The following is an 18,405-nucleotide window of genomic DNA, read 5'->3' as shown; positions in this document are numbered from 1 at the left end:
GAGACTCTAAATAGTCATTGTTGAAGTAATTAATAGCAATAAGTTGGGCGGGGGGAAGCCCAGAAAATGTTTTCAGATGTCCCAGACCATGCTGATACTTAGGGTGATGAATCACACAACTGTCCGTATGAAAACTGAATAATTTTACTTGGTACGATAAAATATGCAATGAAAACAATAAAAAAAAAAGCAGAGACCAACATATAAGCTACCAGAATTTTATGTAGGTGTCCAGTTCAAAATGACTGGTATAAAATCTAACTCCAAAACAGTATTGATGTTGTAAAGAAAAGTATGAATCAAAAGCATATTGTTCTTGACTTGGTGGGGCTTTGCTGTTTTCCAGATAGAGCTGCTGCTGGTGTGGTTTTCATAAGGACACCTTTGACTGATTTTTAACTGCCTTTTTGGGCGGGACGGGGTGAGAGGCAGAGCCCTCCCTTTGGCAAAATACATATATTTTTCCTGAGTAGTTTACACTGGATCCATGATGGAACTGGAGAAAAATCACTTAAAGGAAAGCAGTGCCGTAGGTCTTGGAAAAGCGTTCTTAAAGTCACTTGAGAGAAACGGCAGATATATCTGCATCCTGCAGTAAATGATAAAATGAGTTCCAGGAAACTCACTCTTTCTAAATACAATAATCCACGCTGCTGAAAAATGCTGTTACTCTAAAGTGAGTACAATCTTTGTGTTTATGTCATATTTTAAATATGACAAACTGCTTTGCAAAGAGGCTGGACAAGAAAAAGAGCATTTTACAGATTTTAATATACTGATACATACTAATAAGCAAAGAAACCCATGTTGCTCTGAGAGCCGAGCACAGGAGATGGGCAGTATTTAGACATAAGAAGTTTTCTTGGAAAGACTTTTTTATTATTATAAAAGAGTAGCTATTATGTACCCTCCCATAACAAAATGGTCCAACTCCATATCTTAACACTGGGCTATTCTAAAATAATTTAGAATAATTTTATGCCATTATTTATGCCGCATAAAATGAAGCTACCAGGTGCTGAGAGTTTTTCTTGGACTATTCAGCATCATTTCTGGTGATAAGATAGAAAAGAGAATTTGGGGTCCCTTGCAGAAAAGTGGGGTCCCTTTTTTTTTCTTTTTTTTTTTTTTTTTATTTCATCTTGTACCTTGGTACACACGGAAACTTTTTGTTAGCTATGTAAGCATTCTTTTATTCAGATACTAATTTAACTTGGTGATTGTACTGAGAATGACCTGTGCTCTGGCATTGCATCTTTTCCATTTAGCACAGGGGACCTTTTAAAGTTGATTAGCTCATAGCTCTTAAATCTGTCATAGTTTTCAGCTTTTTTCTCTTCCCTCAGAGAGGAAGCTGGTTTTTTTAATCCTTTCTGTGAATTTAGGAGAGGCTATTGCCTAGCCTTTCAGTATTTGTGATGTTTGATGTGTCCTGGACTTTCCTTTGGCTTTCAAAAACCATCATTCCTGTACTTTTTTGTTACTGACGTGTGGGTGATACAGCCGCTGAAGCTGCCTGGCAGCAGTTTGGAGGGGAGGGAGCTGGGGAGGGGGAAGGTACGTAGAGTGTTTTTCGCCCGCTCTGCCAGTTGCGCGGGAGAGAGTCCAGAGCTGTGATCTTTACAACCCTGCCACCGAGCAGCCGGCTGCCCACCCGCGCCGTGCTGTGCTGTCCTGGCCAAACATCTCCTAGAGCGTCCGTAGGGTGGTGTGACTCTGAGCCGTGGGCATCATCCGTGGGGATGTGGCTGGACCTCAGCCTCTGGGAACGGTGCCTCCCTGCTGCCAGTCAGGAATACTAATCCATGGTCAACCTGTCCTTTTCCATGCTCCACCGATGGGGTGAGCAGGTTATCCTTGGAAGGGATTGCCCCGTGGTGGAGCAACTGAACCTGTGGGCATCACAGCTGGCCAGCTTCCCTGGAGAGGCTCGGGAAGTAGATGTTGCTTTCCCAACCTGCCCCAGGTAAGTGATCTGATCTTAAACAAAGAAACAGAGAGACAGCTCTTTCTTATTTAAAAATATGTTAAAGCAAAATCCTTTTTCTTTTTTGTTTTGAAGGCAGAAGGTTTGAATATTCCTGTGCTCCGCTGAGCTCCCAGATTTGGGGGGTGATAATGAGGGATTTAATTCTGGGCAGCAGGTGCTGGCAGCAGGGATGTGATGCAGCGCCTGTAATCGTGTTTTCAGGTTCATTTTGCACCATCTGGGTGTGAAAGGGGCAGTTGAGCTTTTAATTGTAGTCCGTGGGCAGCTGGTACCTTCCTCCTCCTGCTGCGGGTACAGACGTGTTCAAGGAAAGATGGTCTGTGTGTCTGAGGCATGTAGAGAGTTAAAGCTGGCGAGGAGCGATGCCACTGCCCATTGAGCCGCTGCGCTGCGGAAGGGTCCATAGCAGGGGAACAAGAAGGTTGTTCCCCCTTCTGCTCCCACTGGTCACCCATCACCTTTTCCTACCAGCTCAGGAAAAAAGGGAAGTTGTCTTTCAGCTGTCTGGGCTTCCTATCCTGATGGGACGCGCTTTTCTGAGTTGCAAATAATCCCAGCTGAGGAGATGTAAAGCAGCCGGCATGGGCAATGTGACCTGTTGTGCAAGCGCCCGTCCGTGAAACACCCCGGAGCAGGAGCCAGGTTTGTGATGTGACTGCCCTCTGGCAAAGGGTACCGACAACTGCTGGAGACTTGGACAACGTGGAAGATGTCCATAAAAGACCAATATCTGAATCAACTCCTTTCTATGCTTTTATATGTGATCCAAGCGGTGGAAGAGGCAAGAAGGCAAACTACATGATAACAGCAGTGTCATCACAGTCCGTCACTCCAGCGTGGCGGGGGACGGCAGGCTGAGGAGGCTCATGATCTCCGGGGGGAATGTTCTGCGGTAATGGGAAGGCAGTGAGAGCAAGGGAGAAAAATCAAACTAGGGAGTATGATTTCCAGCATTACCTTGCGTCGGTACGTACCTGTTAACCAGACCTTTCCCTGGCAGCACTAAACTTTGCGCTGTCGTGAGTCAGTTGAGGTATTAGTGTGTGTTTCTAGTGGTACGGCTAAGATGTAATGATCATCTACAGTTTCTGTGAATTTGCTCAGAAATGTCAGTGTGTCAGGAAAATGTTTCCATTGAGATTTTTGCAGTGAATATGGAAATCTCTCAGTGACAATGATGTTGCTGCTTACCACAGATGTTTTAAGATGCACAGAGTTGTGAGTGTATTGTGCATGACTCCATCCAAAGTATAGGCAGCCAGGTTAGGTGGAAGGATGGGGATAAACAAGTGATGGTATGGTTCATCTGGAAACCACCGCTGCACAGGCGAGGGCTGGCACAGAAAGAAAGCACCGCACTGCCTGGAAAGCTCACAGAGAAGGATCCCTGTTCTAAGGCTTGCCCTGCACTGTGTCCCCGTCATGGAGGGAAGGCGTGGGAAGCACTCCTGGGTTATGGAGATGCTGCTTTGGGATGTGATGGGAGGGTCAGGGATGTGTTGGGAGCAGGGGGGGCTGGGCTCGGGGGGGTTCAGCTTGCTTCGGTAGCACGAGTCACTGGAAAGCAAATACTTAGAGCGGTGAGATTAAAACTTGTGTTGCTTTTCACAGATCCAATTACTAAGCGTAGGCCATCTGTATTTCTTGGCTTTTTTATGTGGTTTGTACTATACTGTGCACATCACTGTGCCAGAGGAACAGGGTGTGATGTGTACAGTGCTGGCGAAGGACATAAGAGGTTTTTCTTCTGTCTTTCCTGTGTTACCAGGGTGTCCAAACTGTGTCTGTCACATTGAGGGTGTGGGTGAGACCGGTCCAGCAGCACAGGGTACAGCACCGCTTCTCTGTTGTCCCTTGTTGCGCTGCCTTTGAGGCTGAGAAAGTTTTTGTCTTGTTTCTCTGAATAAATGTGCAGCTATTTCCATGTTGCTCCAAACATGTTTGCACTTAGAAAGCAAGAGGAAGGTGAGGAAAAGCTAACCTGAATCTTTTACCTGGAAATAGTATTACCTAATGCTTATGCTTAGAAATCAGTAGTCAATTATCTGAAGTTATTTTCTGGCTTTGACATAACTTTTCTATTAACCTTGGAGAAACCAGTAACTTTCCTGTGCTTTAAAGGGCCTTTTTCTAAAACACATGTAATATTCATGAGCATGAATATTCACCTCAAAGGGTGTTATAAGATAAGAATTAATGCTCATAAAGTGTTTTAAGATTCATTAGTACAAATTACCATAGGAGTGCAAATTAAATTCTGCTAGTACCATCTACTACTACAAATTAACCAACATTGTTTTAATATACATGATCAAAAATGTTTAGTGTAGATCAGTGATCCTGCAGGGTCCAGGGACTTTGGACACCACTTTGGTGACACAGAGGACCACAGTACCCTATTAACCATTCAATTAAACAGGGCTACAGCATCTTTTTGTTGCGGAGGTTTACTGGTGGATACGACCGTGTAACACTGGAGTGATGTTCATTAAAAGGTCTTGCCCCCAGTATTTAGAAGACAGGGAGTTCATGTGCCACAACCACCCATGCATTTTCTCCTTGTTGCTGCGAGTGTCTTCCTGGTATGAGGATGGAAATTAAATCTTTCTAGTGATGATCTCCCTGCTGAAGCTGTTAGCAAAAATGTCAGTACTCTGAGTGGTGGGATTATGATGGGGAGGGTTTTGTACTATCGGCTAAACCAAGACAAACAAATCAATTTAGGGGGCAGCAAAGCCATTAAGCAGTAATAGCTTTTAGTTATTGCTGTTTTGAGATGGATTCAAAGGGATAACCTAAGGGTGAAAGATGTTGTACTCCACTATCAATCTCCAAGATCATCTAGTCCCTGTACCAATTACCCTTAGACTATGCAAAGCCTGTAATACTAGTCGCTGATAAGGAGCAGTGCAGTGATATTTCAAGAGAGAGAAAGATAAATCATCTGTATACACACTGGCTATCTTGAAGATATTTTTCCTGTACTAAAACAATTAAATACCAAAGTGTGAAAAGCACAGGTAAAGCTGAAATCCTCCCAAACTGGGCAGGTCCTGGATCCTACAGCTCAAAGTGATCTGTGGATACATTTTCTGGAATTATGTCAGAAATTTCTTTTCAGCTCTGATGGCTCATTGGACGGGTCAGTGGAGCCTGGGAAGAAGAACATGCTCACAAGTTTGCATTACGAGTGCTAAATCTGAATTGTTTCTGGGTCAGTGGGGTGTGATGTCAGCATTGTGGGGGGAACATCATTTCTCGCTCTCAGCAAAGATGAGTGTTTCCCAGCTGCACGTTGTGATCCCTCCCAAAGGTGTCCTTGGGATAGTTCGGGCGAGGCTGTGAAGCATTTTATACTCGTGAGGGAACAGTCAGCTGCCTTTAATTGCTGACTGCACTCAGTCGTTCCAGGGCAGAGGTTTGTATATTTATATCAGTAGCTAGTGACTATAACCTATTCTTGTTCCCTTGGCCAATGCAGGCTGAGCTACTATTAGCAGTGGAGGTAGTTAACCCGTCCTTGGCTAATTAAACTCTGGGAAACCTGGGGGGAAGGTGAGAATGAAAGGGGGCCACACAAATACAGGTTAGGCCAAAAGAGAGATAAGCTCTCAGAAAGTTTAAGGATATTTGTCCCAAACTAGGGAAACGAGGGCACATTGAAAATGTGCTACTGTCCGCATCCCTCTGCATTGCAACAGAAGTGCAATGTCTTCAAGAGGCTCTGAGGGTTTTTTGTGACCCCCTCCCAAAGCGATGCAAAGACGAACACTCGGGGAGGAGCTGCTGCAGTGCTTCCGTCTCTGAAACCTTGCTGACGGCAGTGTTGTTTTCTGATCCACAGGTCCAGAGGATGGCATAGCAATAACGTCACCGTCCAGGGAGCTGGGGTCCTTCCTTGCCTGCCTGCGTGCTGCTTGAACTGATCCCAAGCCTTTGTTTTTGGACCGAAGAAGCCTGAAAACCTTTCTCTCCTAATTCATGAGCCAGCAGGATGTGGTCGCCGTGCTTTCAGAACGCCTGCTTGTAGCCGCCTACAAAGGCCAAGTGGAGAATGTGGTGCAGCTTATCAACAAGGGTGCCAAGGTAGCGGTTACCAAGGTAACAAGAGAAAAACGCTTTGCAAAATCCCTGGCAACTAAGGTAACTCCTAGACCATTGTCTGTGAAATACCCTCGTAGCTTTACCAATCTGAATGTGACTGAGGTTAGTGTTTAGATTTCCTTAAAGTTTATATTTAATAGCTCATGTGAATTTACAATATAACGCATGTCTTGTATTTATACACTTCCCAGTGGACACAGCTGTAGTGAATGCCGAATCCTCAGAAATGTAGTGTGTCGATGGAGAGGCAGCGACATTTCAAAGCGTGCATTGACTTTTGAACACTGTGCGAACTGATGAATGGAGCGATTCATCACTGTCGAGGGAAGGCAGTTCAGAGCACCCATCTTTCTGGGTGAGGGGTTGGGGCAAAGCCACCTGTTGTGGTAGGGTAAAGGTATGCAGAAAGTGTTTCTTGCTGCTGAAGTCTCTCGGTACAGCAGCCTCGCTGATACCCGGCATCTTCATTGATTCGTGCTGTGTAGTCCCCAGTCAGTTCCAAACTTGGGGGTTGCAAACTGTGTTCCCTGTACCTTTGGGATAAGGTCAGCATCGAAGGATATCTGCTTGGATATTAAGAGAGTTCAAACTGATATTCACCTATTCCTAACTCTGAACATGTTGTAAATATTACTAGCATATAAAAGATGAGATAGAATTGGCTCTTGCAGAGAAGGTTTGATCAGCATAAACCCTTACAAAGAATTAGGTAAGTTAGATCTTTAGAGCTGTAACATAAAATTTGGGACGTCCTGTTTTGATGAACTATTGTTCTCCATTGTATCTAGTTTTATTTGTATTTCCATATTGGTTTTGAACATTATATATGTATGGGAGCTAATATTTACAGATAGAAAGCAAATGTGAGTACATTTGATAAGTAATCTGTATTTTCCTCTTTTTATCTGTCAGTGACAGTTGTTTTCAATCCCTTTGCAGTGTTTGAGTTGTAGATAGTATTTATTTTGAAAGCTGGAGTGATCCAAGGAGAACTGGTGTTTGTAAGTTTTGTTTGCCAAAACTAAGTGGCCTGTTCTTGGTAGATACAAAGCACAGATGTAATAAACATGAATGGTCCCATAAAGATGCCTGTTTGGCTCTGTTGTCCAAGCAGCTCTGTAGCTGATGAACAGCTATTAAAGGCAGTCAGCAATAGATCAGGAAATACTGACTTACAGATGTCTGAATGGTAGCTCAGGGTTTTGTGGGGTTTTTTTGTTTGTTTCTTTTTAAGATCATGAGCTTTGCGACTGCTGAGGGACCTACCTGAAAATACACAAACAATTGAAAGGATGTCATGCTTTGTATAAATTTGTCCATTAGTGTAATTTCAAATCCAGCTTCCACAGTGTTTGAACATAAAATGTTCCTTTGCAATGGTTGCCAGAATAATTATGACACTGATTTAACTGTTTCATGGAATTAGTTGCCATAATCCACAATTCAAATGCAAAATTGACACTTTTCTTGTTGTTAAGGTTGTTTATTATGCAATTTTCAATGCCTTCTGTTAATTACAGTAAGAAGCAAATTGTGTAGATCTGACTTTCAAACACAAAATCAGTTTAATTTGATTAAATGCAGATTTGCTAGAGTTGACAAGTTTTTCTTTCCTACACCATATATGTGGCTTCCTGCTTCTTGCACTTGCTTTATTGTTCAACCCTTGCGTGGAAAATCAAAGCAAAGCTCATTTGGCAGCAAAACTGTGCCCAGGTGCAGAGTATTGGTGTTTCTGTTGGAAGCCCATGCTCGCTGGTGAGCTGTGAGGCCATCCCTGTAGCTGATCTGGTACTACAGGATGGAGCCCAGGGAGGGGGGATTACAAAAGCTGTCCCTCTTGTCATTCTGGATGCATCCCGGCACATCAGCAGACAGCACAGATGAGGTACTTGGGTAGCCTGCTGACAAGCTCTGCTCAGAAGAGATGAAGTTAGATCAGCAAGACTGTGGAGGTGCGCACAGAGGAGTGGAGAGGCTCTCAGAGGAGCAACCGAGGCTACGTGCATGAGGTATTTTGGAGGTGCACACGCACTTATTCCTCCCATGCTGTGAGCCAGATAGAGGTGAGCTCAATGTGAACCAAAATATGTGAGACCAAGCTGCTGCCCTCATCAAAGCCCATCATCAGCTCAGGCTCAGCAATGTCCTATCCAGGTCTACATAGCATCCAGTTCGCATCTGGCTTTCACCCAGCCAGCTAGCTGCATAGGGAGAGCATGGGCATATTTGCCTACAAAAGGCTGTATAAACATACCCTGGAAGAGCTTGGCTTGCTAATCTGGTGACACAAAAAGGCTGGAAGGAAAAAGAGCCATTTAAAGTCAAGGACAGGTTGTCACAGGAGCAAGAATGTATAAATTAGCCTTGAGTATATTTAAACTGGAAATTTGAAGGGATTTTTTAGCCATCAGAGAGACGGGTTCTTGTGCAGTCTCCCAATAAGCAGAATAGGTGCAAAATAAGGACTACTTTCAGGATAGGGGTTGTTAATTTTTAGGATGGAAATTAGATGGCAGGCTTGTTGTAGTGGAGAAGTATTGATTAAGCTTTCAGATAAATTGAAACCCAGAGCCCTCTCCCCTCCACAAGATGAAACTTGTTGCAAAATGAAGTGTAAAAATAAATTTATTCATGTGCATGCCTTTGTCCTCTGCTTTCACTCATAGTTTTCAGTTTGTTCTGTCAAATTAATTTTAAATTCTAGGGATTTGCTTTAAAATAAAAAATGGGTTTTGTACTTGTCAGTCAGAATGCCTGCTGAATCCTATCAGGGTTTTATTGGAGGAAGACATGCAGAGACAAAGCTCTTTGGAGGAAGAGAAATAGTTCCCACATCACTTTAGGCTTTAAATGTATTTCTGATACGCATCCATAAGCGCAGACCAATTCTTGTGAAAAACACCATGCAGAGACACAGCTTGAAGTGACCAGGATCTAGAGCTAAATGCCAGAGAGTTCTTCATTCAAACAGGATTAATTGAGCATAGCTTAAGAAAAATGAAGGATATTTTCTGTAACAAACCAAGTACTATTAAATGCTGGATAGCTGGCAAGCTCGTCCAGTTCTATTTTTATCATATATATGGAAGGTCATATGATGTGGTTAATTGCTGTGTCAGTAAACAACAATTCAGCTGCAAAATAGTATTTCACTTTTGTCACCTCTAAGTAGATGATTTCAGAAGAAGAAGAATACGAAACAAACAAAATTCAATGGACAATCCATGTGTCCAGGCGCTCACTTCAGCGTTTCCTTGGGGATGCACTTGTTTCATTTTGACAGCGTTACTACCAAGGCATCTTGTGCAGATGAAGTCAATATGGAAGTGTGCACCTCCCCTGACTCCAAGCGAGGGACACGGGGGCTCACTCCAGATTTGGGGCCTTTTAAAATATGTAAAGAAGAGCTGATGGCCACTAGCTCACACCGCTGTTGATGATCTGACATCAGGGAGCCCAGAGAGGGAGAGGGCTGGTGGCACTGCGTTGCACACGCGAGCGCTCGTCCTGGTTCTGGGATCTCTGCCACCAGCCACGTGGGGTCGTGGCCGAGAGATGGTCTGGCACCCAGCAGAGACTTCATGGCTCTGCTCTTCTCAAAGGGCAGCTTCTTGACCGGGGTGCTCTGTTGCTGCTCTGCCTGGTAGGACAAAGAGATAATTTCAGTTTTCATGCCTTTTTGTCTGACATTCTTCACAGGTGTGAAATTTATAGCTGTTTTCTTTATGAAAGGGGCAAAATTACCCCAAACAACTGATCATACAAATTGGCTGATCCAACAAGCAGGTGCCTTTATAGAGTATTTTGGTGAATATGCTGCAAAAGCTGGAAAATTAAGAACTGAGCCTGGTGTAATTAAGTCTTTTCTTGCAAGCAAGAAAGCTGGTCCCTTCGTTCAGTCCTTTTGTAGTAGAGCTTTCTTTCAGTAAAGTTATTGACAGCTGCATCTTCGACATGAAAGTGCTGTGACTTTTGCTGAGCTGCTCTGTCTTGCTGCCCTCCCAGGATGTTGTTTTCCTTTTCTTGGGTTTTCTTTTGATTTTGTGAGTTGAGATAGGTTAGGGAGAGGGCTGAGGACCACTAGGGGTGGCACAGGAGGAGCGGTGGTAGTGACACCTCAGATGAGGTCATCTCTTCTCTCGATCTTGTCCCCAGAATGGTGCCCAGAGGATGGAGAGAAGTGGGATTTCACCTCCCAGGCATCAACTTCTGGTTTATCCTAAGGATGCCTGGCTGAAGCAAGACACTTCTGGGGGAACGGCAGCCCTTAACATGGCCTTGCTCCGTGCCTGGAGATGAAGTTTCCAGGTCTGAACCTCTGCACTGCAGCTCACCAAAACAAAGTGTTACTGGGTGTTGGGTTTCACTGGGGTGTTGCAGCACGGGGTGTAGCATTCAATAGCGAGAATTAGTAGGACCAGAAGAAACTGTGTATTAGCAAGCACGCACAGAGGAGTGTGCTGCTTCTCTGCTAAATGTGAAAAAGATTGCCAGAGGAAGTCATAAAGGTAGTACAGGCAGTTTTAATGTAATTTGTATAGCACCAGGGGTTTTATGACTATTTTTTGAAAGGGAAGCAGAATATAGCTTTTCTGCAGAGCATAGCATTAAGATCATAACTATAAAATTGAATTCTGCAGAGAAAGGGTGATCGTTTGGAAAAAAACATAGAAATGCAAAAGGTGGTGCTTCTGTTTTGATTCAGTAATTCTGTTTGTTTATTTGATTTAATTTTTGAACTAGTCGTGTTATGAACCTTCCATATGGCAACACTTTTATAATGCTGGGGTACTTGTAATCTTGTCATCAGAATTTCACCTTCAGAGCGTGTTGAGTTCTTTAAAACAATCTTTTATTTTCTTCCTTTTTAAGTACAGACAGAAACAAAAAAAGAAATGTATTTTGGTGCTTTCATGTTTTTGTGCTCCTTCAGTTTGAAAAACTACTTGTGTCTGTTTTAAGCAACAAATGAAAATAAAAGGGGACTCGCAAACGTTTAGGGACTCGCTGAATGCCTATTGAGGTCAATCAGAAACTTTCTGCTGACTTGAGTGAGCAGGTTATTCATGGAAAACAGTCTAACAAATCATCAGTGTGAACAGTGTGACAAGACTTGGGTGTTGTTTTCAAGCTTTCCAATAAATCGTGGATAGGCATGTTTTTGTGTAAGTGCAGAATGGATGAATAAATAACATTCCTTGTGCAGCACAAGAGCAGGGTGAGATGGAGAACTGAATGTACTTGCATAAAAGTATCTCCAAATACATAAACACAGGGAAAGATCATGCGGATCATGGTGCTAAGGCCCCCCATATGGATTTGGTTGCAGAGTGCATACATTGGCAGCTGCTTTAAGAAAATTCTGCTTTTAAACAGTATGTATTGACAGCTGTCTGTCAATGTGTGGAAGTTAGAATACAGATTAAATACAAACAAAAACCCTACCCTTGCATTTTACTGCTGAAATTCACGTGGCTGTTTACTGTGCGTGGCTGCAACCTGATAGGCCCCATAGCTATAGCAGCGTGTCACGGTTGTTGGAAGTTGCAGCCTTAGTGCAATAGGTCCCATTTATTTTGTCAATCAGCCCGTGACACTGGAGGATTTGTATGATTTGTTGCCTGCTGAAGCAATTATTTACATTTGAATAGAAGTCCAAATTGCATATTTTTTTGTATGAATGACTGCTTTATTGGTTCATTAATCCCAAGTTGTAGCAGTCTCTCATTTGTATTTCTGTAATAACCCCCAAACCATTACAGTTCGTATTTGGAAATGCTCACAAGCTTTTAAGTCGGTAATCTGCATGTTAAGCAGTCCCAGGGTTTAGTGTTGTCTCCTTGCAAGGAGCATCTAGGACACACTCTTGTTCTTACACATTTCCTTTCCCACTAGGACCAATGCGTGTATTCAGATAAGCCCCCTCTTTGGTGCTGCAGTGGTGAGTGCAAAATGTCTTTATGGAGGAGACAGGCAAAGGGAAATTTGTCTGTCTGCCTTCATCTCTCTTACCCCTAGATATTTTGGGTAGGATGCATTGCTGTGAGAGAAGAACTTTGTGGGCTGTTAGTTTGACTTACAGACATAAAGGCAAGAGCATCTCTGACTGTTGCTGCTGGGGCTTCCCGCTGTGACATGGACCCATCGAACGTTTCTCTCCAAAGCTTGCTGTGCTCCAAGTTTGTCATCACAGCATGAGGGGTACCCAAATCCCCTTGTCTCTCCCTCACAGTTTGTTCTGGATTGGTGTGTGCATGCATATGGACATACACACCTGTATGTATGTGTCTGTGCGGGGAGGTGGGTGGGAGTGGTTTTCCAGTGTTTGCATTGCCCGCACTGGAACACTGTTCAGCTGTGCTGCCCATCTCTGCTGTCATTTCAGCGTTACTGGGAAGAAAAAGAAAATCTGGCATTGCCAGTTCTTGCAGGGTTATGATTAATCTTGAGATAATCGGTGCTCTTCCAAAAGCCTGAGCCTCTAATCAGTATAATGTGCTGGAATTGATCCTCCTCCCCACGCTCCCATCCTAGGTAGGGTCATAGTTTTCATTGATAGCATCCCTTTATAGAGGGAAGAGCTCAAGGACTGCATAGATGCAGTAGCTCTGGTCTCTGAAAGTCTCTCTCTAGGGGTCTCCAGTAGGTGGGATGCCGCTCAACCTGTGCTTTTGGATAGAGATTCTCGAAACACACAGACCCTCTGGAGTAAAAATAATTCTCTAGTCTTCTGTTTCAATAACTCTTTTTTTTTTTTTTCTTTTTTAAACAAAACCCTGAGTTTTGGGGACCTGGCTGAAGTTTTTGAACGCTTGGGGATGATGGTAGGCGAAATGCACACTTAGGGTGAGTCTCCGTTTGCTGAATGACAGGAACAGCCAGGTGTGATGGGTTAACCCTGGCTGGATGCCAGGTGCCCACCAGAGCTGTTCTATCACTCCCCCTCCTTCTCAACTGGACAGGGGAGAGAAAATATAACAAAGAGCTTGTGGGTTGAGATAAGGATAGGAGAGATCACTCACCAATTACCGTCACGGGCAAAACAGACTCAGTTTGGGGAAAAATTAACTTGATTTATTACAAATCAACCGGAGTAGGGTAATGAGAAATAAAACCAAATCTCAGAACACCTTCCCTCCACCCCTCCCTTCTTCCCGGGCACAACTTCACTCCCGGATTCTCTACCACCCCCCCAGCGGCACAGGGGGACGGGGATGGGGTTTACGGTCAGTTCATCACACATTATTTTCTGCCGCTTCATCCTCCTCAGGGGGAGGACTCATCACACTCTTCCCCTGCTCCAGCGTGGGGTCCCACCCACGGGAGACAGTCCTCCACGAACTTCTCCAACGTGGGTCCTTCCCACGGGCTGCAGTTCTTCACGAACTGCTCCAGCATGGGTCCTTTCCACGGTGTGCAGTCCTTCAGGCACAGACTGCTCCAGCGTGAGCCCCCCACGGGGTCACAAGTCCTGCCAGAAAACCTGCTCCGTGGGCTCCTCTCTCCACAGATCCGCAGGTCCTGCCAGGAGCCTGCTCCAGCGCGGGGTTCCCACGGGGTCACAGCCTCCTTCGGGAACCCACCTGCTCCGGCGTGGGGTCCTCCACGGGCTGCAGGTGGATATCTGCTCCACCGTGGACCTCCATGGACTGCAGGGGGACAGCCTGCCTCACCATGGTCTTCACCACGGGCTGCAGGGGAATCTCTGCTCCGGCGCCTGGAGCATCTCCTCCCCCTCCTTCTTCACTGACCTTGGTGTCCGCAGGGTTGTTTCTCTTACATGTTCTCACTCCTCTCTCCGGCTGCCGAATACCGCCGTCCCAACTTTTTTTCCTTCTTAAAAATGTTATCACAGAGGCGTTACCACTATCGCTGATTGGCTCGGCCTTGGCCGGCGGCGGGTCTGTCTTAGAGCCGGCTGGTATGGGCTCTGTCGAACACAGGGGAAGCTTCCAGCAGCTTCTTACAGAAGCCACCCCTGTAACCCCACCCGCTACCAAAACCTTGCCACACAAAACCAATACACCAGGCAACACTTCCTCGCAGCTCTCCCTGGCCCCACGGTGCCCTCTTCCAGCAAGCGCCCTCTCCTCCCGCAGCACCCATCTCCTGTGGCTGGCTGTGAGCTCAGGGAGGCTGCCCAGCTGTGGAGAACGGGACAGGTTGGTCCCGGTGACAGGAGAACTTGGTGCTCCCTGGGGCGAGGGCAGCCACCTCCTCCAGATAAGCCTGTTCCCTGGGGCGGCTTTATTTTAATGTGTCTTAAGACACTGAACGGGCAGGTGGAGGTCCTGTGATCTGGATCTCCTGCGGTTTTGCAACCTTTTCTTGTGCTTGTGCCCTGCCACCAGGCACGCTCTGTGTGGTGATCGCCTAGGAAGGTGTGTTGGGTGAGGAAAACATGTCCCTCATATTGAAATAAACTCATACTCTGCTTTCACAGTTTACTTATAACACAGTACCTTTGGCTGCATCTCAGCATTTTTTCAGTGATTAGAGATGGTTATCTTATCAGAAAGTTTCCCTGCTGGGATATACTCATGTAGTTGATGCTGTTTTCCTTTTAAAGTACATGAGCTGGCTTCAAGTTGGGTTTGTTTGGAATTTTTTCTGCTCCATGCACAGATTGCAATAAATTGTTTTCATGATACATTAGTAACCTGCTGGGAAGTGAGATGCCTGGATTAGGTGATTTACTGATTGCCAGTAAGTAATGTAGAAAGTCAGAACCCATAAACCTGAATGTGCTGGAGCACATATTCATAATCCAGACATATTGTTCATAGCCGGGAATGATTTGTCAATCTGGCTTTTTTTTTCTTTTTTTTTTTCCCTTTATTTTTTTTTTCTTTTCCCCATGTTGCCTGGAGACTTTTATGCCTCCTGCTATTGTGTTACCTGGAACAGCGACACAGCCCTGGCTCTCCTCCAGGCTGATGGAGAGGGAAGCGTGCTCGGTGCAGCTCGGTGCCCTTTGCTGGAAGGGCAGGCGTTTAGGGACCTGCGGCCAGGTCAAGCAAGAAGCACCCAGGCAGCAGGCTGGATGGCACCCAGGGGCAGTGGTGACAGCCGAGAGCGAGCCCTTCCCACACCTTCAGCAGGGCAGGAATGGAAGTTTCCCACATGGGAACGAGCTGCTGCCACTAACGGGAGACAATGTTTGGGTTCTGAGAGACCCACGTCAGAGTGGGTGAGGACTTTGCCCTTACATCTGGCCCTTCAGATCGATGATGTAGGACAGTTAATCAACGTTTAACATTTTCGAAGCATGGCACAACTAGTCAGTGATGACACGGACGTTTTGTCCCCAGCCGTTCTGTGGATTTCAACACTGGTTTTCCTTTTTGCTCTGAAGAGGCTGAATTCCCAAGGCTTTACCAGCTACACGGGTATGGGATCTGCTGTGTGAAAACAATGCTGTCTTGATCTTGGTTTTTTATTTACTTGAAGTAGCTTTCCAGCTGGAGAAGTTGCTGAAAACCTCAGAGAGCTGATGGTTGCCTTCTGCTTACTTCAGGCCATTAGTAGTCAGACAGCTCTTGAGGTGTTTGCTCCTTCTGTAGGTGATATATTTATCTTCCTTTGCAGGGTAAATCATTGGGTGGAAAAATAGACAATAGCAGCGGTAATGAAGAAATAGATATATAATAGGTACAGGTGAAGAGTAACGTAACTCCTCTTTATCTCATAAAATGCCTAGGGGAGAAAACGGGATTCTTTGTGAAGATAGTCAGTGATTTTTAGCAATGGCTGGAATTCTGTTTTCTTAATTGCTATGAAATAAAATTTGCAATGAACAGTTTTAGAGTGTTGCTGTTTAACAGTTCTTAAGGTGTTTCACTCACTTTTCACATTGATGTTTTGGGATTTTATATATATATGTGTGTGTGTGTGTGTGTGTGTGTGTATACACACACACTTCCTAAAGCAAGAGTTAATTCTTGGTTCTCCCTTACGAGTTTTTTTTTTTTCCAGGTTGTACGGGTTAAACATTTAGGGAATCGCTTGTTGTAGCTCTCCTCTGTTGTCCACACTGCCTCTTACAAACTCTTCCCTCTTTGAGCCTCTTTTCACATAGATTCTTATGCCCCTTTTAGGAGGAGCAGCCTATTCCCCTTTTCCTGAAATGTTTTATTTTAGATTCTGTCAAAGGATGATCAAGTGGGGCTCAGTTACAAGTAACTATTGTTTTCCTCTTGTCATTTCACTTAGATTTTTGGAACCCATTTGCTGGGGAGATGCTTTTTTTTTAAAATTGATTTTACTGTCAAATTTCAATCTTTTTTTTTTTTTTTTCCTCCTAAACCCATACATCAAGTATCCATCTCACTAATTAAAGCTTTTCTGTCCTTCTGTTTATTAGGGAACTGTCCTTGATTACACTATAGATTGAATTTCTCATGACTATTTTATACTCTTACTTTCATGTAGGTTAGAGCTTGGTAATGTTTAAAAATAAGTATTGTCTAAAAAAACCTGACAGATCTTTGGCAAAATGAGGTTGGTTGTCGTACACGTGAAGTCACTTGGAGTGACTACAAGTCTTCCATTCCTTTTAAGGTGAGCGGCCATCATACACAACAGTCCAGTAATTCTTATTTCTATGGCAAAGATGGTACCTATTATGATACATGAATTAGCCTGCTATTGCAACTTTGTTGTACAGAGTGGAGTTGAAAGCAGTTGACAATTCTGCACTCCAGAGGGACAGAAACAAAAAAGTCTTTAGGCATGGACACAAAGCCCGATCTGAATTTGCAAGGAGGTATCCTTATGTGAATATAATGTCCCTTTTGTAGAGTATCATCAGTATAAACTCAAATGTTGCAGGAGGGGGAGGAGGAGTTTTCAGCATACACAAAAATAAGGTAAAGCCTTTGGTACGCTCATATACGTCAGTTGCTGCTATTGCAGGTTTCAGATAGTGAGGTATGAACAGAAGAACGAGGAAAAGCAGACAAAATTCTGGTCAACTACCATGCGTAAAAATTCATCTTAAGGTATTATTATTTTCTTCTCATTCATAGCATGGCCGGACCCCCCTGCATCTTGCTGCCCACAAGGGTCATCTCCACGTTGTCCAGGTTTTGTTGAAGGCAGGTTGTGACCTGGATATTCAGGATGATGTAAGTAGATACAACCTTCTTGCTTGGGGTGGAGGGCAAAAGGTAATTTGCAAGTAACAGCAGACCTTCACTTCTTTGAAGTAGGATTAAATGAAAACAAAATCTGTCTCTATTTTGTAATTTGGAGTTGTAACCTCTAATTAGGAGATGCAAAACTGCATGGCAGACAATGTAAAATGTGGTGGTTTTCAACGAATAGCTTGGTCCTCTTGCTCAAGCTGCAGAGCTTTATAAGAGCTCTGTTGTGGCAGGCGGGTGTGAGTAGCAGTGAGAGTCATTGTCTGCCACTTGGTGTAGGAATGAAATAAGAGTTCGTTGTACTCTGTGGGAACCCACTGGAGGACGTCTGGTAGGGGACACAGTCTGTTGTGATGTTTGCCTGAAGCGGGAGATGCTTTTTGTGTAGAGAGATGCTGCAGCGTATAGAGTATTGAGCAGCTGTCCAGAGCGCTGTGCAGCATCGCAGGGAAATGGTCCTGCTGGCAGCTGCACTCAGTGTGGAGGTGGTCGCATCTGTGGGGCTGTCGTGTGGTGAAGGATCAGCACAATGAAACCAGCTTTGGATTTAGCAAATGGTAGTTTGCTCTCATTCGATAAAATATGTAAGTTATTGGAATTTCTTGGTTTTCCATAAGGATAGTTCTAATCTTGGACCAGGCTTTAAGGCACATTGGAGTGACCAGTAACATAGTTTGAGTTACCTCACTCTGATGAACAAAAGTGTAGGTTGAAATTTGCAACAGCAGTTGAATAACCATGACTTCTTCAGATTCATTGCTAACTTCTGATAGCATGCCGGAACAAGTTTGGGAGGAAGGGTTGCTTTTGTTCCCCCTGTAATAAATAAGGTGAAGATTCTTCAAAGGACCTAGAGGTCCAAAGGTGGTTAGTAGAGGCACCTGTATGACTGTTAAAAGGATACTGGAAATGTCTAGGTGCCTTTTGAAAATCCCCTTAGGCATCTGTTTGCATCTAGAGAGTCTTAAATATCTATAGAAATTGGAAAACTGGTTTCTTTCTCTGCATGAGTAGCTGCTTCCCTGTGAGATGTGAGCAGTCTGTCTGACAAGCTTAGGACTGGGCTACTGATGCAGCCAGCTTTCTACTGGGAAGCTTGTTTTTCTAGGAAGAAACTTTGCTTCCTGTGCCCTTTATTCTTTCCCTATGCCCATCTGTGAAATG

At 44.4% G+C, this 18,405-nt stretch overlaps 1 protein-coding gene across 10 annotated transcripts in view; it reads left to right on the top strand.

Annotated features, from left to right (window-relative positions):
- The window catches only part of ANKRD6 (ankyrin repeat domain 6), a 126,210-nt gene that overhangs the window by 77,643 nt on the left and 30,162 nt on the right, over nt 1–18,405 (top strand). For 5 of the 10 annotated variants that reach the window (XM_052781523.1, XM_052781516.1, XM_052781515.1 and 2 more), the window contains exon 1: nt 17,132–17,223. Coding sequence is in view for 5 of the 10 variants with exons in the window: in XM_052781522.1 (XP_052637482.1) it covers nt 5,972–6,091; nt 17,125–17,223 (219 nt within the window). In the remaining 5 variants the exon portion in view is untranslated. Of the gene's footprint in view, nt 1–1,745; nt 1,967–5,834; nt 6,092–17,124; nt 17,224–18,405 lie in introns of those variants that run through there. The other 5 variants (XM_052781522.1, XM_052781518.1, XM_052781519.1 and 2 more) reach the window with 2 other exon arrangements.

Source organism: Harpia harpyja, chromosome 3, assembly GCF_026419915.1.
Source record: "Harpia harpyja isolate bHarHar1 chromosome 3, bHarHar1 primary haplotype, whole genome shotgun sequence".
Taxonomy (NCBI): Eukaryota; Metazoa; Chordata; class Aves; order Accipitriformes; family Accipitridae; genus Harpia; species Harpia harpyja.
This window is presented reverse-complemented; position numbering and strand designations above follow the sequence as displayed.